Source organism: Typopeltis vanoorti, chromosome 15 (assembly GCF_054136105.1).
Source record: "Typopeltis vanoorti isolate ZY-2024b chromosome 15, IOZ_Tvanoo_1.0, whole genome shotgun sequence".
NCBI lineage: Eukaryota > Metazoa > Arthropoda > Arachnida > Uropygi > Thelyphonidae > Typopeltis > Typopeltis vanoorti.
The window spans coordinates 42416041-42432360 of NC_143563.1; the positions used below are offsets into that span (position 1 = coordinate 42416041).

The 16320-nt window shown below is 36.5% G+C and overlaps 1 protein-coding gene across 1 annotated transcript in view; it reads right to left on the reverse strand.

Moving 5' to 3' along the window:
- Positions 1-5584: 5584 nt before the first annotated feature.
- LOC150098700 (uncharacterized) overlaps positions 5585-16320 on the reverse strand; it is a 121636-nt gene continuing 110900 nt past the window's right edge. The window contains exons 18-20 of the mRNA XM_090405737.1: positions 15217-15340; positions 10807-10980; positions 5585-5779 (exon numbers count right to left, since the gene is read on the reverse strand). Coding sequence (XP_090261863.1) covers positions 5686-5779; positions 10807-10980; positions 15217-15340 — 392 coding nt within the window. The 3' untranslated portion in view covers positions 5585-5685. The remainder of the gene's footprint in view (positions 5780-10806; positions 10981-15216; positions 15341-16320) is intronic.

Consider the following 16320-nt stretch of genomic DNA (forward strand, 5'->3'; position numbering starts at 1 on the left):
TTCGGAAGTAGGGTTTATTCACCCAGAAACTCGAATTTTTCGTTTCCAAGAACAGGCAAACCGACCCCCATGAACACGGATTACACTCATAGATACCGCTAATGATCCTTAGGGATGCAGCGGAGGAGTAACGAACATACTACATTAATTCGTCGTAAGCCCCTCATTACGCAGAGGAACTCAACCCTTCCAAAGGGATGGATGGGACCGTAATAGGCCACTAGGCCTATAAGTAGAAGGAAGGAGAAATTTATTATTATTATTTTTTATTTCTTATTTTTAAGAGAGACCTACAGGAATCAGGGAGACTGATTGAGGGAGGTCAAAACTACCCGCCCTAGCTTTCGTACCTGTTCTTGAATTCATTCACACTATATACACACACAAAATCCAGTTGCAATTCATTACAATAATGAACCATTCTAGGAGAGAAAAATGTAGTTCTGAATATTGATGAAGATAGTTGTTAAGTGGTCTAGTTCTGCGTTTAGGATTGTATGATCGCTGAACACTGCGCAGCTTCCGGTGTCTCTTTCATCAAAATAAGCCCTCGTTTATGGAAATGTCGAAAAGACAACGCATACAGGTGCAATCAATACAATCTTTATATATAAATTTTCACTTTCTAGAAAATTCTGGAACTTTCTAGAAGATGCTAATTTTTTCCGAAATCAAAATTTAATATGGAGGAGGAGATCAAAGCATTGAGAGGAATATTATTGCCATCATGTGACACCTCCAGAGAGTCCAAAGACTCATCGAGGGAGGGCACCTACTCTACAACTTTGTCTGCACCATTCAATCCACTAACTACAACTAACCGCAACTACACCAACGCCATCTACTCCCGCCGCCACCACCACTAGTGTTTCCACAAACAATCACAAACATCCATACCCATGGCTGGATTCGAACCCGCAGCCTTTTGGCTGGAGAAGGGATATGCGAACCACTCGGCCAACCTGGCCAGCCACATACCAGAGACCTACAGGAGATCAGGAGTAATTTCATGAGACCTACAGGGAATAATTACGAATTATAGATATATATATATATTTTTTTTTTTTCACTGAACATTTAGATGTTTCATAAAATCTTCTAAATGCACATGAACACAGTGGAAAGATATTCAATTAACAGTAATTATTTATACAAATATTTAGGTTTAAGTAAGTCCTGTGGAAATGGCGGTTATATACATGGCATTAGGCTACCTGAAGAAAGACTGTTCTAAGTTAAATTGCAGTTGCTGAGTAAGAGGAAATTTTTCTAAGACTTTCTCCAACCAGTTACCCAGTTTAGTCGATCTCTGGTATTTGCAAGTATTTTTTTCCCTTTCAGAAACTCGGGTTTTTCGTCCCAAGAACCGAAGAAAATCTACTTTAGAATCCATAATCTTTCAGACTGTCAAATATTCCGTACGGTTAGGACCACGAATGGCACAGTTGCCTGCTTCTCTTCATTGAAAGCAGTTGGAAATTTGTGAAAGTCTTGTGTCAGCTATCTTTGATTGCTACAGAGGAGATTGTTTCTCAGTCTCCAAAAGTTAGACAGAATTATAACAGCCTTGACTACCCCTATGCAGAATAAAATGCATTAGCAGATTTCTTATTCTGCGTAAGTTTCTTAAATCATCATTAGTGCAACAAAATTGAATTGGGAAATTTAAATAACAACAGTACATGGAGAATGGTATCTTTTTTTTTTTTCGTGTGCAGTGAGGAGAGAGCAAAGTAAATATAAACCATTAGGATTCTCAGAGGTGTGTGAGTGTATGCGAGTATACTCAAAAATATCAGCTAATACCTTTTATTCCCTTACAAGGAGTATATGAGGTTGTTTTTGCTTTGTGTAACTTTTGGAGAATGAGTGTGCAGTTCAGTCTCCATTAGTAGCCAGTTAGGGATACTTGGCTGAAGACTATCACAAATTTTAAGTGGTTTCTGATGAAGAGACAACTGACAAATGTCACCATCTAGCTGTCCCTAATCCTAACACAATATGTTATTGTCTGAAATAATGTTCTACAAGTTGATTTTCTTGGCTTTACTGGACGAAAAACAAGAGTTTTTGGAAGAAAAAATCCGCTCGCCCGTTCCAGATCTTGACTAACTCAGAAACCAGTTGAAGAAAAGCTTAGAAAAATGTTACTCTAGAGAACTGAACTTGAGTCTCTACAGAGGACAAAAACGCTACTAGCACAGAGGATAAAACGCCACTTCCAGAGATACAAAAAAAAAAGAAAAACAAATATAATCAATAGACAATCAATTATTCAGGTTTGGGTGGTGGTGAATGACCTCAGCACTTTCTTTAAAAGGATTCAAATTTGGTTCAGCAATTTAGCATCATGCGAAAGGATCCTGTGGCTAGTGTTAGTAACTGTATGTAGAGCAAAGCCATATTGCCAGCGGATTTTAAATTTAGCATTGGATTAGTGTTCATAAATGCGTTTAGTGATGGCCTTTTAAATTTACAATTACATGCTGCACATGAAAAAAAGATACCATTCTTCGTGGAATACTTTGTTGTTTATTTCCTAATTCTCTGATTGGTTCAAGAAACAAACTGAAATATTTGTTTATTCCAGTTAATTAATTTTTTTCAACTCTGTTCTCGTGTGCTTTGTTTCTTTTAAGGAAAATTTCGTAAATAAAATCTTTCATCTTTCTAGACCACATGATATGTATGAAGCAGAAGTAAGGATCTCTCTCTCTCTCTCTCTCTCTCTCTCTCTCTCTCTCTCTCTCTCTGTCGAATTCTTTCCATATAGAGCTCGAATACGCTAGAGATATACAGACTCTAGCAAATTCGAGCGTATAAGAGAGAGAGAGAGAGTAGTTAATTGATAAACCAGACTAAAAAAATAGTTATAATAAGTAAAATCAGCCGATTTATTGTTAAACGATGCCGTTTAAAGTAGCTTTAACTTTTGAAAACCTGTCAGAAGACAATCTTCATCCTTATCTATCACTGATAGTTTTATTACATAAACTTATTGAGCTTACCATTATTCTTCAGTGACAGAACCCATACAAAAATTTAGTTAGACGTAGAGCAGGACTGTATTTCACCACCATCGTACCATGAATATTTCTCAAATAAAGTGATCTTACTTAGCAAATTTCGGTCTTTCAACACCTTATCATAAAATTTATCGCACACTCCATGGCACCGTTTTGTTTTACAACTAACATAGACCTCATTGTCTGAATTCTTAATCTAGATTTCACCTTTGACCACATACTGTTCATAACAGAAAATATTCTCTCAACAGATGCTGTACTCCTTGGAAGAAAAAGAATAAACTTTACAATATTACAAAAGTCTTGAAAGTCTAAGCGTTTTTCGCTCATTTCAGAAAAAAATATCTGTATCCATCTATTAGATATAGGAATCTTTTCTTTATTCCATGCATCCAACTGCCTCACTTTTATAGATTTTATGAGAGTCCACTGATCGAATACACGAGTTTCTTCTGTTTCTGTGCTTGTGATGAGTTCCTCGTTCAGACTGTCCTGTATTTCTTTCTATTCAGGTGTCTTCCTTAGTAGCACCCACTTGAACTTCTCAGTGTTTCCTAAACTGCACTTCCACTTGTTGACATATTCTAAGCTGGTTTCATTGAAATTCTCCACTACCTCACAAAATTTAGCCTCATTAATTTCTCCTGGATCTACTAACATTTTCAGTTGTTTTTTGACATTACTAGTTACAAACACTTCACTTTTTTCTGCTCTAAATTGTTTACAAGATTTTCAATGTTCATGGCTACTTCTGTAGCTGAAATATTATTTTTTTTCAATTAAGTTAATGTATGTTTGGAACGTAGACCCTTAGATCTCTTGCAAATGACAATTACATTTCAAACAGGAATCTTTAAACAATTTTCAAAACATAACTGAGCATTTTTCTTGAAAAAGAAAATAACAACGAAGAATTCCCATGCACTAACAATTTAGAGTAATTATTTCCTGCAAAGTCAGAAATGTTTTTCAGTTCTTCAACTCTGACTGTGGTCGTAAAATTTTGGTCTGACTATGGCGATAAAACGTTGGAAATTACTGCTTCTGATCTGGTACGTGCTGAAGGAAATTTTGGTTGGACATTTGGTTGTCGACATTAATAAATTTTATTTATTAATGTCGACAAGGAGTGATTTGGGCAAAAACTTTGGCAGTGATGCACAGTATGATGAGCAACAACAGCTTCAGTTGCTGCAATTTTATCACTTTCACTATCACCATCACCTTCACCATAAACGAGCTGATGTTTTTAACTGAAGCCAGAGTCTTTTCAGCATTCTTATGTTTCTGGCTACGTCGATGTTGGTTGATGTTGCTTCTACCTCCAAGAGCAACGGGAAAATGAACATTACAAAACTGCAGTTCCGCCTCTTTGACATTGCAAGGGTTGACTTAAAGCTTAAAAAAATAAAACTTAAATATTTAAAAAATATATGAAATTTAAAACCGCCGGCATTGAAATAGCAAAGCCACCGGTTAGCATACAGCCAAAACGAAAACAAACGCTACAGCAGAACAAACGCCGCGTCTGAGACGCGCAAGTGTTGCCAACATCTATTTTTTTATTTTCTCTGAATAAATTATTGCAGATATCGATATTTAGTATCGAAGAATGCAACTCCATATTATACAAATTACTAGTATCCATGATATTGATATACGATTGTAGGTTATGAATAATAATTTATGATCGACCAGTATTAGTATATTTATTGGTTTTATCAAAAACGGGACAAAATTCACATTTTTATGAAAACGACGGGACGTCCTGGAAATATGAAAAAAAAAAAACGGTACTGTCCCGTTCAAAACTGTACGTATGGTCATCCTACCCAATGATATCAATGATTTTAATAGGAATCAGGAGAGGAGAATACGGTAGACAACCGCCACTATCTCATAGTTGCTAACCTTAACACTATATATTATTATCCGCAATAGTATGAGTTTTATGGTCAAATCAAAGTAGAAAATAATAAATAAAAATTATTACGTCTTTCCATGGATTTTCATTTGTATTTACAAATCTAGCCTTTTTTGAAAATGGGTAGTCTACTCAATCTCTACCTTTCGTCAAGACAGCAGATTTCGATACATTTCTGAAGTATGTTCGATGAAAAGTGGCGTTTCGAATCTTACTGTTGTTTAGTTGTATACACTCATATGTATTCTAAAGTTGATTTTTCTGAATCATGCTAAAGATTTACTAATTTTCTGAATCGAAAGGAAAAAAAAAAATACTCTAGTCCTTCTGGTCGATGATATCATATTTAACCAGTATTGTAATGTTTTTGGTACTGTGCATTTTTCGACGAATGAGTCGAAAGCTGACGAAAAATCAGCGTTATTTTTCCCTATTCAAATTAGCAAGTATATTACTTTTGACAAGAAAGTGTATGCGCCTTTATATGAATATATTATCTTGAATATAATTTCTTGTCAAGGATAAGATAAATCTGGCAATACCATCACATATCAGTCGTATTTCTAGTATATGAACTCTATGAAAATAGGTAGTGGGAAAGTTTAAAATATAGCAGGCTCATCAATAAGAGGTATTTGATAGGTGTATGCTGTCTTTAATAACATGGCTAATTACAATGACATTCAAATTCTACAAATTGAAATTCAAATAAAGAATTTCGGTTAAACTTTCCATTTAGCAGTTACTTTCGAAGAACTTGACTTCTGCACCAGATTTGATAGCACCTTCCTGATCAGCACAAAATGTGTGTTCTTCATTTTCACGATCACTGGAATAAAATAATAAATAAAGCATTAAACGAATTCTAGTAATGAAAACAGTACAACTGACATTAGAGTGAAGTTTTTATTTCTTAAATGTACTTTGATAGGATTTTTTAATGGAACAGATTTGGGTCAACAAACTCCATAATGTAAAGAAATGAATAATACTAAAAAGTTTCCATTATAATCGTGTTTAGTTCTTTTTGTTTTGTTTTTTCAATTAACATTTGCATATATAGTGTTTCCTTTTAGGACACAATTTGCACCTGTATATTTGCTAAGAAGATATTAAATCCAAATCCACATAACAAAAGCATACTTTTATGACACTTGGAATATATATCAAAATCTTCCCCAACGTTTTCATTACTCAAGAGATCATTACGATTCAGCGAAAACCCCTCTCTCTCTCTCTCTCTCTCTCTCTCTCTCTCTCTCTCACACACACACACACACATATCAGTTGTATTGCTAAGAAGATATTAATTAAATATCTTCTTAGCAATACAACTGATATGTGAGACACACACACGCACACGCACACGCACACGCACACACACACGCACACGCACACACACACACATACACGCACGCGCGCGCACACACACACACACACACACACACACACACACACACACACACACACACACATACACGCACGCGCGCACACACACACACACACACACACACACATACACACACACACACACACACACACACACAGGAATGAGGTTCACACCAGTCACTCTCTCATAGATGTTTTGTTTCTGCAAAAATAGATATATTTAAGACGCTTTTCTACTGGATTGGCTTTCACCCTTCCTCTAATATCCCTATCCTATCCTTTCCATAGGAAGGGTTGAGTCTCCCCTAATGAGGGGCTTACAAGGAATTAATGCAGCCGGTTCGTCTCTCCTCTGCTTCATCCCCCGATATTCATGACTGTAGTCCGTGTGTGTGTGGAGGGGGGGAGGTTCACGGAACCTGTTTGCCTGTTCTGGCGGTGACGAAAAAATCCTAGTTTCAGGGTGAAAACAACCCTACTTTCGTATGAGACCGGCTAACTCATCTTTCATCGAAAGAGACTAGATAAAGGTTCCTCAAGTCTTGGACGGGAATCGAATTCAGGTCTTTCCGATCAAAGGGCTTCGTCTATACTGACTTAGCTACAGAGAAGTCTAATAATAAAATTCTAATAAAATTCCTGAGTATGTTAAACCATGAGCATTTGCTGCTCAAAATCCATCCATAATCCGACTTCCCATACATTCAAACCAAACTACTCGTCCATTTCATTCCACCCACTCTGTGTATTCCAGCAACAGCTTTATTCACAAGTGATGGCAAACGTTCGATATTATAGCAAACTTCAATAGGTTCCCTTTTTTATTATTATTCTTAATCATTCGTCCTCTCCTACATGGACACTAATAATTTACGAGTATATGACTTGCAAACTCTCGCGTATGGAGTAAATTAAAACAGCAGCAACAACAAAAAATCCTAAATAGAAATGACTGTTTCATCCATAATATAGACTACTCGAACAATGACGGTTATTGGTTTGATCTAAGTTGCAACAGTTTTCGAAACATAAAATTCCTAAGTTACCCGACCTCTGGTAAAGTTAAGGGGTTTTTTTTTTTGACCTCCTCAAAACTTTTTAAACGGCATCTCAAAACCTGGACCTTAGAATTCACACTATTCAAGACAATAACACAATTGTTAAGAGCTTAGGGTAACGAGATAAAGCAGCTATATGCCGTACTCTTTCGTTCTCCTGAAAAGCATCGATTCATTGATTGCTTAGGCTCACTATCAGTGGATGTTTAAAAACTGTAAGTGAGCTGCCTACCTGTCTTCAACCACGGATGCAAAAGGATCTCCACCTACCTCCTCTGTGGGAATACACGGCATTAGCGAATTTATGTTTATTATTTTTTAACCACAGCTATTATTATTTTGCATGATAGCAAATCATCCCAATAATGACCTGAACATTGTAAATTCTCCAAATGAAATTTCTCAAAGATGAAAAATAATATTTTTATATACTTGAATTCTCTGAAATGCATCCATAGCTTCATGGTATGCATTTTCGCGTGCAGAAGGAAAATAAGGACCAATTATCTATAGATTAAGTTCTCATCATCGACCAGAAAAACTTATTTCAGGGATTTTTTCAGTTGATATTCCACAGTTAGTCGATCTTTGTCACAGGCTAATAGTGCTTTCTTTCCTATGGAGAAATTCGTGTTCGTTTTGCCTGTGCAAAGAACGAACACGAATGTCTAGAATATCAGCTGAAAAAATCCCAAAAATACGTTTTTCTAGTTAGGATTGAGAAAAATCGTACAGAAAGCGCACTTCGACCATTTTCCTTCCTCATAGAGAGAGAGAGAGAGAGAGTATACAATAAATATTAACTAGTATTAGGAAATGGTTCGTACCTTCGTAGCCGAAATGATAATTTTCAGCCACTAATTTGCAAGTTTCGAAGGAGAGGAAACCTCCCCATTCCAGATGAGACTGGCTAACTCACTTGCATTTGATAACTCAAAGGTTCTTCACCTGCTAGACAGGATTCGATCTTGAAATTTCTATCCAAAGGGCGATCGCCGTTTATCAAAAAGGCGCTAGAATACCTATTTTATTTCAATTATAGCAGAAAATTTTCATACCAACTTAATGAATGTTTAGAACATTGATATATTTAGTGCAAGCTAGAAATTTCTTTGTTTCAGGCAGCCGAAAAGAAATAACTGTTAGAAATATGCCCAAATATATTAAAAATGTCCGCGCGGTAGCTTAGTTGCTTTTCGCTTCGCAACCATATGCCTGGGGAAGGAGTGTCCTAGGTTCAATTCCCGTCAACGACGTGAGGAGCTGAAGGATCTTCCTCAGCCATTGTCAAGTTAGCCGGTCTTGGCCGTAAACAGCAGGTTTTTTTTCCGCTAGTTTATCTGGGGTTTTTCATCCCGCAAGCAGGCAAACCGGACCCGTGAACACACAAGCTACAGTCATAAAAAAATACGGCAAGGAAGGCAATGAGAAACCACCTTGCGTTATTATCTCCCTAGTAATCAGCTCCCTCTCAAGAGAGAAAACCACAGAATCAGATCAGATATTAAAAATAGGTCATCTTCGGTACTCTTCTCTGCCTCGGATGCCTAAGACAATCCTTGATTGCCTTGGGTCAGGTATCGGTGAACGGCTGAGGATAGAGATTGGCAGTCTACAAAGAATTACGCATAACAATCTTCAAAGCGTTAGTTAAGGCTGAAACGACCTTTGCTATTTCCTTACGGAAATAAAGATGACAGGGTTTATTAATTAATTTTTAAAAATGCAGTAGATCAAAGAATTGTTAGTGAGAATTCCTAGATTAATATAGCCATAGACATGAAACATTAATTGCGTATTTTTTTTTTTTTCACCTCCTCTGGCTGCACATCTGTCTTTAAAAATTTAGGGCCAAGGGATCTTTGCTCTCACTGAGGAAATAAAAGGTATTATAAGAATTTTTTTATCCCCTTTTAACTTGGATATGTTCATAGATAATCATTTCTTAGCTATTTCAATAACTAGCTCACGAAACCAGCCCATATGATATGCATTTGAATAAGAATTGGAATTCCCGAATAGAATAACATTCTACTGAATAGGAGATAGCATTGGTAGCCAAAATGGATAAATATAAAATACAAATTTTCGACAGTGAAGAATGATGCAACTGCAGTATAGAAGTCTTCTAGCTGGATGAACACTGTAAATACGTGGTCATTATGTGGATAAAATATTCAACAGGAGCATTGTTAGACTGGAATCGTGTATCTAAATTCATCAAAGAAGATTTAAAGAGATACACAAATATACCCATAATATATATATATATATATATATATATATATATATCCTATCCTATCATTTGTCCTAACGGGCAGTTAAGCACCCACGACCTTTCCATGTATTCTTGGACTTCGCAACCGTAACTGGAGGATAAGACACACCGTGCGGCCTTATGCCTCACGGTGTGTGTCTGTAGATGCGTGTGTTCACGGGCCGGTTTGCCTGTTCATGGGAACGAAAAACCCGAGTTTCGGAGTGAAAAACCCCTACTTCCATATGAGACCGGCTAACTCACCTTTAGTCGAAAGAGACCAGATAAAGATTCCTCATCACTGACGGGAATAGAACCCAGGTCTTTCCAACCAAAGGGCTTCGTCTATACCGGGTGAGCTAAGGAGGCTCAAATGTGTATATATACTTATCGGTAATAACGAAGAAGAAGAAGAATAAAAAAAGGGGAAAAGAAATCGTTTATGACATATTATAAACAATGCCAAAGAAATGCTATAATTATAGATAATTTGATACGAAGGGGGACAGTAGAGAGAAAGAGAGAGATAATATTGGAAGAAAGTTCTGAAGAAGTAATGAAAACGGCATAATGGTTAAAAGTTTAAGATCCTTTAGAGATTAAGAGTAGATAAAGACGAAGGCATACATAAACAACACAACCTTCCGATTGGTATGGTAGGGTTTTCTCCATAAAGCAACTCAAGTTTTTAACCCCACAACTCGACATGAAATGATCTCAGAAAAAAAAGCATACCTTCAATTAAATACAGTTTAGAAATAGTAATAGAACGTCTGATCTTGTATTCTGTGGAATTCACTAAACTTTGGCGAAAATTAGAAGTAGACATGTCCTCTATTAATCTTCAAAAGTTAGCTGATGCCTACTTCTTTCAGGGAAAATAATTTATTTATTTTTAATAGTTAAATTTTCTATATTTACTTCTCATTTTATTATCAGTAATAAACGCATGCATATACTTGCAATAAAAAAATTATTGTGACTAAATCGAAATCCTCAATTATTGAGACGATGTTTGTTTATTAATTGCAAATAAATGACTACCAAAGATATTTTCGAAAGTCCAGAAATTCAGAATTTCTGTTTTAAAAGTACGATGTCAAAAGCATATATAGATATTTAACCGCATGCGTAAGTTAACAAAGCACTTACCTTTTATCAATAACGTGCATCGATGCAATTTTGATATATTTCACGAATATTTCTTTAGTTCGGAATATATTACTGAGGAAGGAACTCTTCCATTTGAAGGAGACAATTTTAAGGTCGCCCAAAACTTTCGGTGTGGTCACAAGGTACGTATATGTGTTTCCGTGATAAAAGTCCCTGTAAAATAAAAATGAATTATAAGCTTAGAAACTGAAAGAAGTTTTTTTAACTGATATATATGTTTCCTAAAGATGAAAAATGCTTCATGGTAATTATTTTAATTATTAATCACAAATATGTTTAAATAAATAAGTTCAATAATGTTATTAGTCAGCATTCAGACACCTTATGTATTCACATATAGACTTAATATATAGACTATGTACTGCTCTGTATAATGTCTCATGGGCGGAGCGAGACCGTGATTAGAGAAAAGTCCTTTTGAGGACTTCCAAGGTAACGAATGGCAATGCTGTAGCCGATGAAGTTTTAACTGAGGCTCAGCTATTGCCATTACCCAGTCATGACTACAGCTTTTCGCTCAATAACACCCCATCCACACAGATTTTCTTCATTCAGATGACGGGATAAAGAGTCAAGGACTCAGTCCATCGCCCAGTTCTTTGAAGAATTTAAGAACTATAATGTCTCATGATTGGATTAGATCAATTGTGATTGACTGATAGTGAGACGTGTTCACTTCTTTCCGCTAGATAACTGCGTTTGATTTGATTTTCATCTTATTTTCAGTGGCGTTTCGTGTTTTTCACATTGCACGGGCTAATCCCAACTCGAATTTCTACCTTCTCCCCCTCTGCACGAAAAGTGGATGAGGTCAATGGCTGTGTAGGCCGCACCCGAAAAGAGAAGAAGTGGTGGATAATTGGTTTCTAGGGAGATAGAAAGTTCGAGCTGAGGCCTAGTGAATTTCATGGCTTCACTGCCCCCCACTCAACAATTTTTCAAACTCTCGGTCTTTGCTAGCAGGCTTTTGACACTGCTGGTTTTTCCTTGCGAGTAGATCCTGTAATCTAGGACTTTGTTAATAAACTCTGATCCAGCGCTCTACCTATCATGAGCGAAATTGACCCAGATACCCTTACAGACTCACTAAACAGAAAGCTGGCACTCACCAATTAAAAAAAGCTTCTGAAAAAATTTGAGCTCGAGTGGCCCTGCTTTCTCAACTTATACTCCTTGTCAGTAGATAATGATGACGACAAAGACACTGCTCCAATGGAGGAGAAGTTGGATTTGGTGGTCGCCGCTCCCTCAGATTCCGGAGAGGTCCGGAAGCAGCGTGATAAAAGAGTTTTGCACAAGGAGTGCAAAACAACAGCCACAAAGTCACCCAAAGACGATGGCCTGGACGAGGATGGTTCCATTTCTTCCCCCTCTGCCTCCCCCAAAGTAAGGGTTCCCCCGATTTCAGGGACAAACACAGATGGAAATCATTAAGGTCCATCATGACAGAGCTACAGATATCATATACAACAGCTAAAAACGTGGACGAGCGCATTAAAATTTAGCCCGCCACTGTGATAGACTACCGAAAACTTACGAAGGTGATTAATACTAAAAGTGTACAGTACCACATCTTCTCCCTTAGCTCATAGAAAAATTTGAAAGTGGTGCTCCGAAATGTCTCTGAGGATGTTGCCACCGAATAATAAGCTGCTGATCTCTGCTATCAAGACCTACAACCTATTAAGTTTAGCAGAATGCTCAGAGCTGACAAGAACCAGATGTCATTAGTCCTGGTAGAGATCCACACTGCATACAAAAATATCTATGACTTAACATTAATATGTGGGCTCAAGATTACTCCAGAACCTCTGAGAAAAAGGTCTTCAACTGGGCAATGCCACAGATGTCAGAAATTTGTTCATGCCCAGAAATTATGTAAAGCGGAGTATAAGTGCCTCAAGTGTGGTGAGAGCCACCACAGCAACTCCTACACCAAGCCAAAAACCATCCCAGCTAAATGTGCAAACTGCAGCGGCCCTCACCCTGCCAACTACAGAGGTGTACTCATCACCCAAAAAATTGAAGGGTTGAGTTAACCAAACAATCTATCTCTCTGCAATCTACAGAAACTCCGGCTCCTCAGTCTCCTATTGTTCAGAATACTGCAATAGATGCCCTGCCTCTACAGTCTGTGTCCTTCATGAGAATGGGTCCTCAACGTCAGACAAGGACTTATATTGAAGTGGCCTGCTCCCCCCCCCAAAAAAAAGGCAACACAAGAACAGAGTCATTCCAAATCGCAACCAAATTTAACGGCAGTCATCACTTGCAAACATGATCCAGGACTTCAGCAAATCCAACTCTTCATTAAACTCTACAAAAAGAGTTGGATTTGCTGAAGTCCATTTGCTGAATTCTTGTACGAAACCCAAACTATCCTAACTGCACTCACTAATGATCATGAATACATTTTTCCCAGACTCCCTACAGATTATTGTATGGAACTCAAATGGACTAAAGAACAAAATCCTGGAACTCCAAGAATTCATGAAGAGATATCAACCAGATATTATTTTAATAAACGAAATCCTTCAACCACTTCAAGATTAGTGGTTGAAGGGATGGATAATGAGTGGTGTTTATATAACTTTTAATGAATATAGCAGTGTTACCGCCTCTATAATCAAGCCTGGCGTTTCTGTGGAGCTGTATCCTCATAATTTGGGGTTATCAGCAAGAATGTTGATAACTAGCAGCTCCACGGAAACGACAGGCTTGATTATGGATTGGCCAACATTGCTATCTTCATTAAAAGTTATATAAAACACCTCTCATTATCCAACCCTTCAACCACTAATCTTGAAATCACTGGCATAGAAGTTCTCCCATCCTCAGCTGGAAAACTAAAAATTTATGCTGCCTACAACCCTCCGGTAAAAACTCTGCTATCGTCTGATTTGGATGCCATCCTTGGCGTTAGAGAACCCATTATTATCGCTGGAGATCTAAATTCCGAACACCCTTCTTGGAATTCTTGAACTACCAACAAAAATAGACGCATCCTCTTCCACTATACAGGATCAAACTATGCTGTCGTGGCAGGCCCTACCGAGCCAAATCACTACAGTCCTATCGGCACCGCCGACATTCTGGATATGATCATTCTTCAGGACATTAAATTTCAGTACTCCCTCAGAACCTTCAATGATCTTTCATCAGACCATAACACCATTCTTCTTCAGCTGGGAAAACAAGAACAACTGACTCCCCCCCTACTCTTTCATTGCATGGGAAAAGTTATCTGCAACATTTCTGGAATTTATTGGCCAGGCTCCTTATATAAGATCTAAGGAAGATATTGATACAGCTATAATAAATCTCATTAAACAAATTAATGTAGCTATAAAGCAGTCATTAAAACTACAGCTGTCTTCAAACCCAACGTCTTCCTGAGGACATTATGAATTTAATCAGAAAAAAAAGCTAGAAAATGATACCACAATACATGCTCTCCAGGACAAAAAGTTCTTAATAAACTTAATTCCGCAGTCAGAGATGCACATAGAAACCAATTATGGGAGAATAAGTTACCTTCCATCCCTTCCGCTGATCGCTCCATCTGGAAACTCTTAAGGAATATTAGAAATAAGTGAAAATCGCTTCCTTCCTCTCCAAAAAAGACCTAAGCCTTGCACATTCGGATACAGAAAAAGCCGAAGCCATAGCAAGAAACTTGGAGAAGCAATGTAAACCAGCATATGAAAATTTACACATTATAACACACTTGTACACATTAATTTGATGTATTCATTACACTCTGACTTCAGCAATAGCCAAATCACCCCTACTTCACCAGCGGAAATATACGCCGTTATAAAGAATTTGAAGAATAAAAGAAAAGCTCTTGGACCAGATGGCATCACCAACAATCTCATTAAATTACTATCCCGTAATGCGGTTGTACATCTTACTAACATAATCAATGCTATCATCAGAATTGAACCTTTCTCATGGAAACCTCATGGAAATCCCAGAGCTCTTTCGTTAAGGGACAAGTAAGAAGAAGAAGAATGTTCATGGAAGAATAACCTTAATGAGTGCTGATGATCATGAGGTGACAGAAGTGAATAAAATAGTTGAGTTACTGAGTGACTACTTTGCAAGGGTATATCATGCTAGTAGAGTTCCAAGGAGGTAAAAACAGATCAAAATTATTCCCTTGCATAACGGAGGTTCTGAGACTGCAGTAGCAAATTATAGACAAATCACTATTAAATATCAATCAGCATCAAACTCATGTTTATTTGCTATATTAATTTAATTCTAATAAAATACTAAAATACTATAGTGATTCACCAGTGATTGATGAATATGCGATAGGAGATAGATAGGTGTATAGTACGCTAATACCACCGATAAGGATACTTCCACTTTAATTATACTTACGTGGTGGCTAGAGAAAACGTTTCATCTTCTTTTTTACCATTAACAGTCAACTCTATAGTGCCCTTTTGGTCATTATGATCTTCAGTGGGAATGTCCAGACGTATCGTTACACGATAGTGTGCCACTGAAAAAAAAAAAAAAAAGTTGTGTTTCATGTTCAATTTTGATTTTCTTAGAACTACTTCAGGTTAAAAGAAAAATCAGTCATTTCAAAGCATATTCAGATAAAAATGATATAATATATAGAAAAAGTATTGATAAAAATAAAACTATTATTGATACAAATCAGTGAATAAATATGAAATAAATATGAATAAATATTAAAGAGGAAGTTTCCTTCATAATTATTTTAAAATATTTAAATAATTATTTAAATTATAGACGAAAATAATTCATCATATTAGATCTGAACTTCTAGAATTTATGCACAGAATAAGATATCGTATTTTATTTTTGTTATATTATGTAATAAACTCAAAATAATAAATATATAAATAAAACAGATGAATATATGTTAACTTGAGTATTATAACAGCATACTTGTATGTTAAAATAATATCTAATAACTTGTGTATTTTTAACATGCCTTTATCATAATATCATTATTGTAATATCCTTAGTGATAAACCATCGGTTATTATTAGGCTGATCATATTTCCTTGAGATAAAAACATTGAGATGACAAAAACGGGACCGGGGTTAAGTAATATTCTGTATTAATGAAAAAGTAAGACGATAAAAAAAGTTTTACTTTGTCCCATATGTATGGTGATAAGACGTTGGTAATTATTGCTTCTGATCTGGTTCGTGCTGAAGAAAATTTTGGGTCATAAATTTGTTTCATTTAAAAACTTAAAAACTTTTAAAAATATGAAATTTAAACCACCAGCATTGAGTAACAAAGCCCCCGGTTAGCATACAGGCAAAATAAAAACTAACGCTTCAGTAGAACAGACGTCTGAGACGCGCAAGTGTTGCCAACATGCATTTTTTATTTTCTCTCAATAAATTACTGCCGATATCGATATTTAGTATCGAACAATGCGACTCCATATTATACTAATTACTAGTATCCATGATATTGATATACGATTATAGGTTATG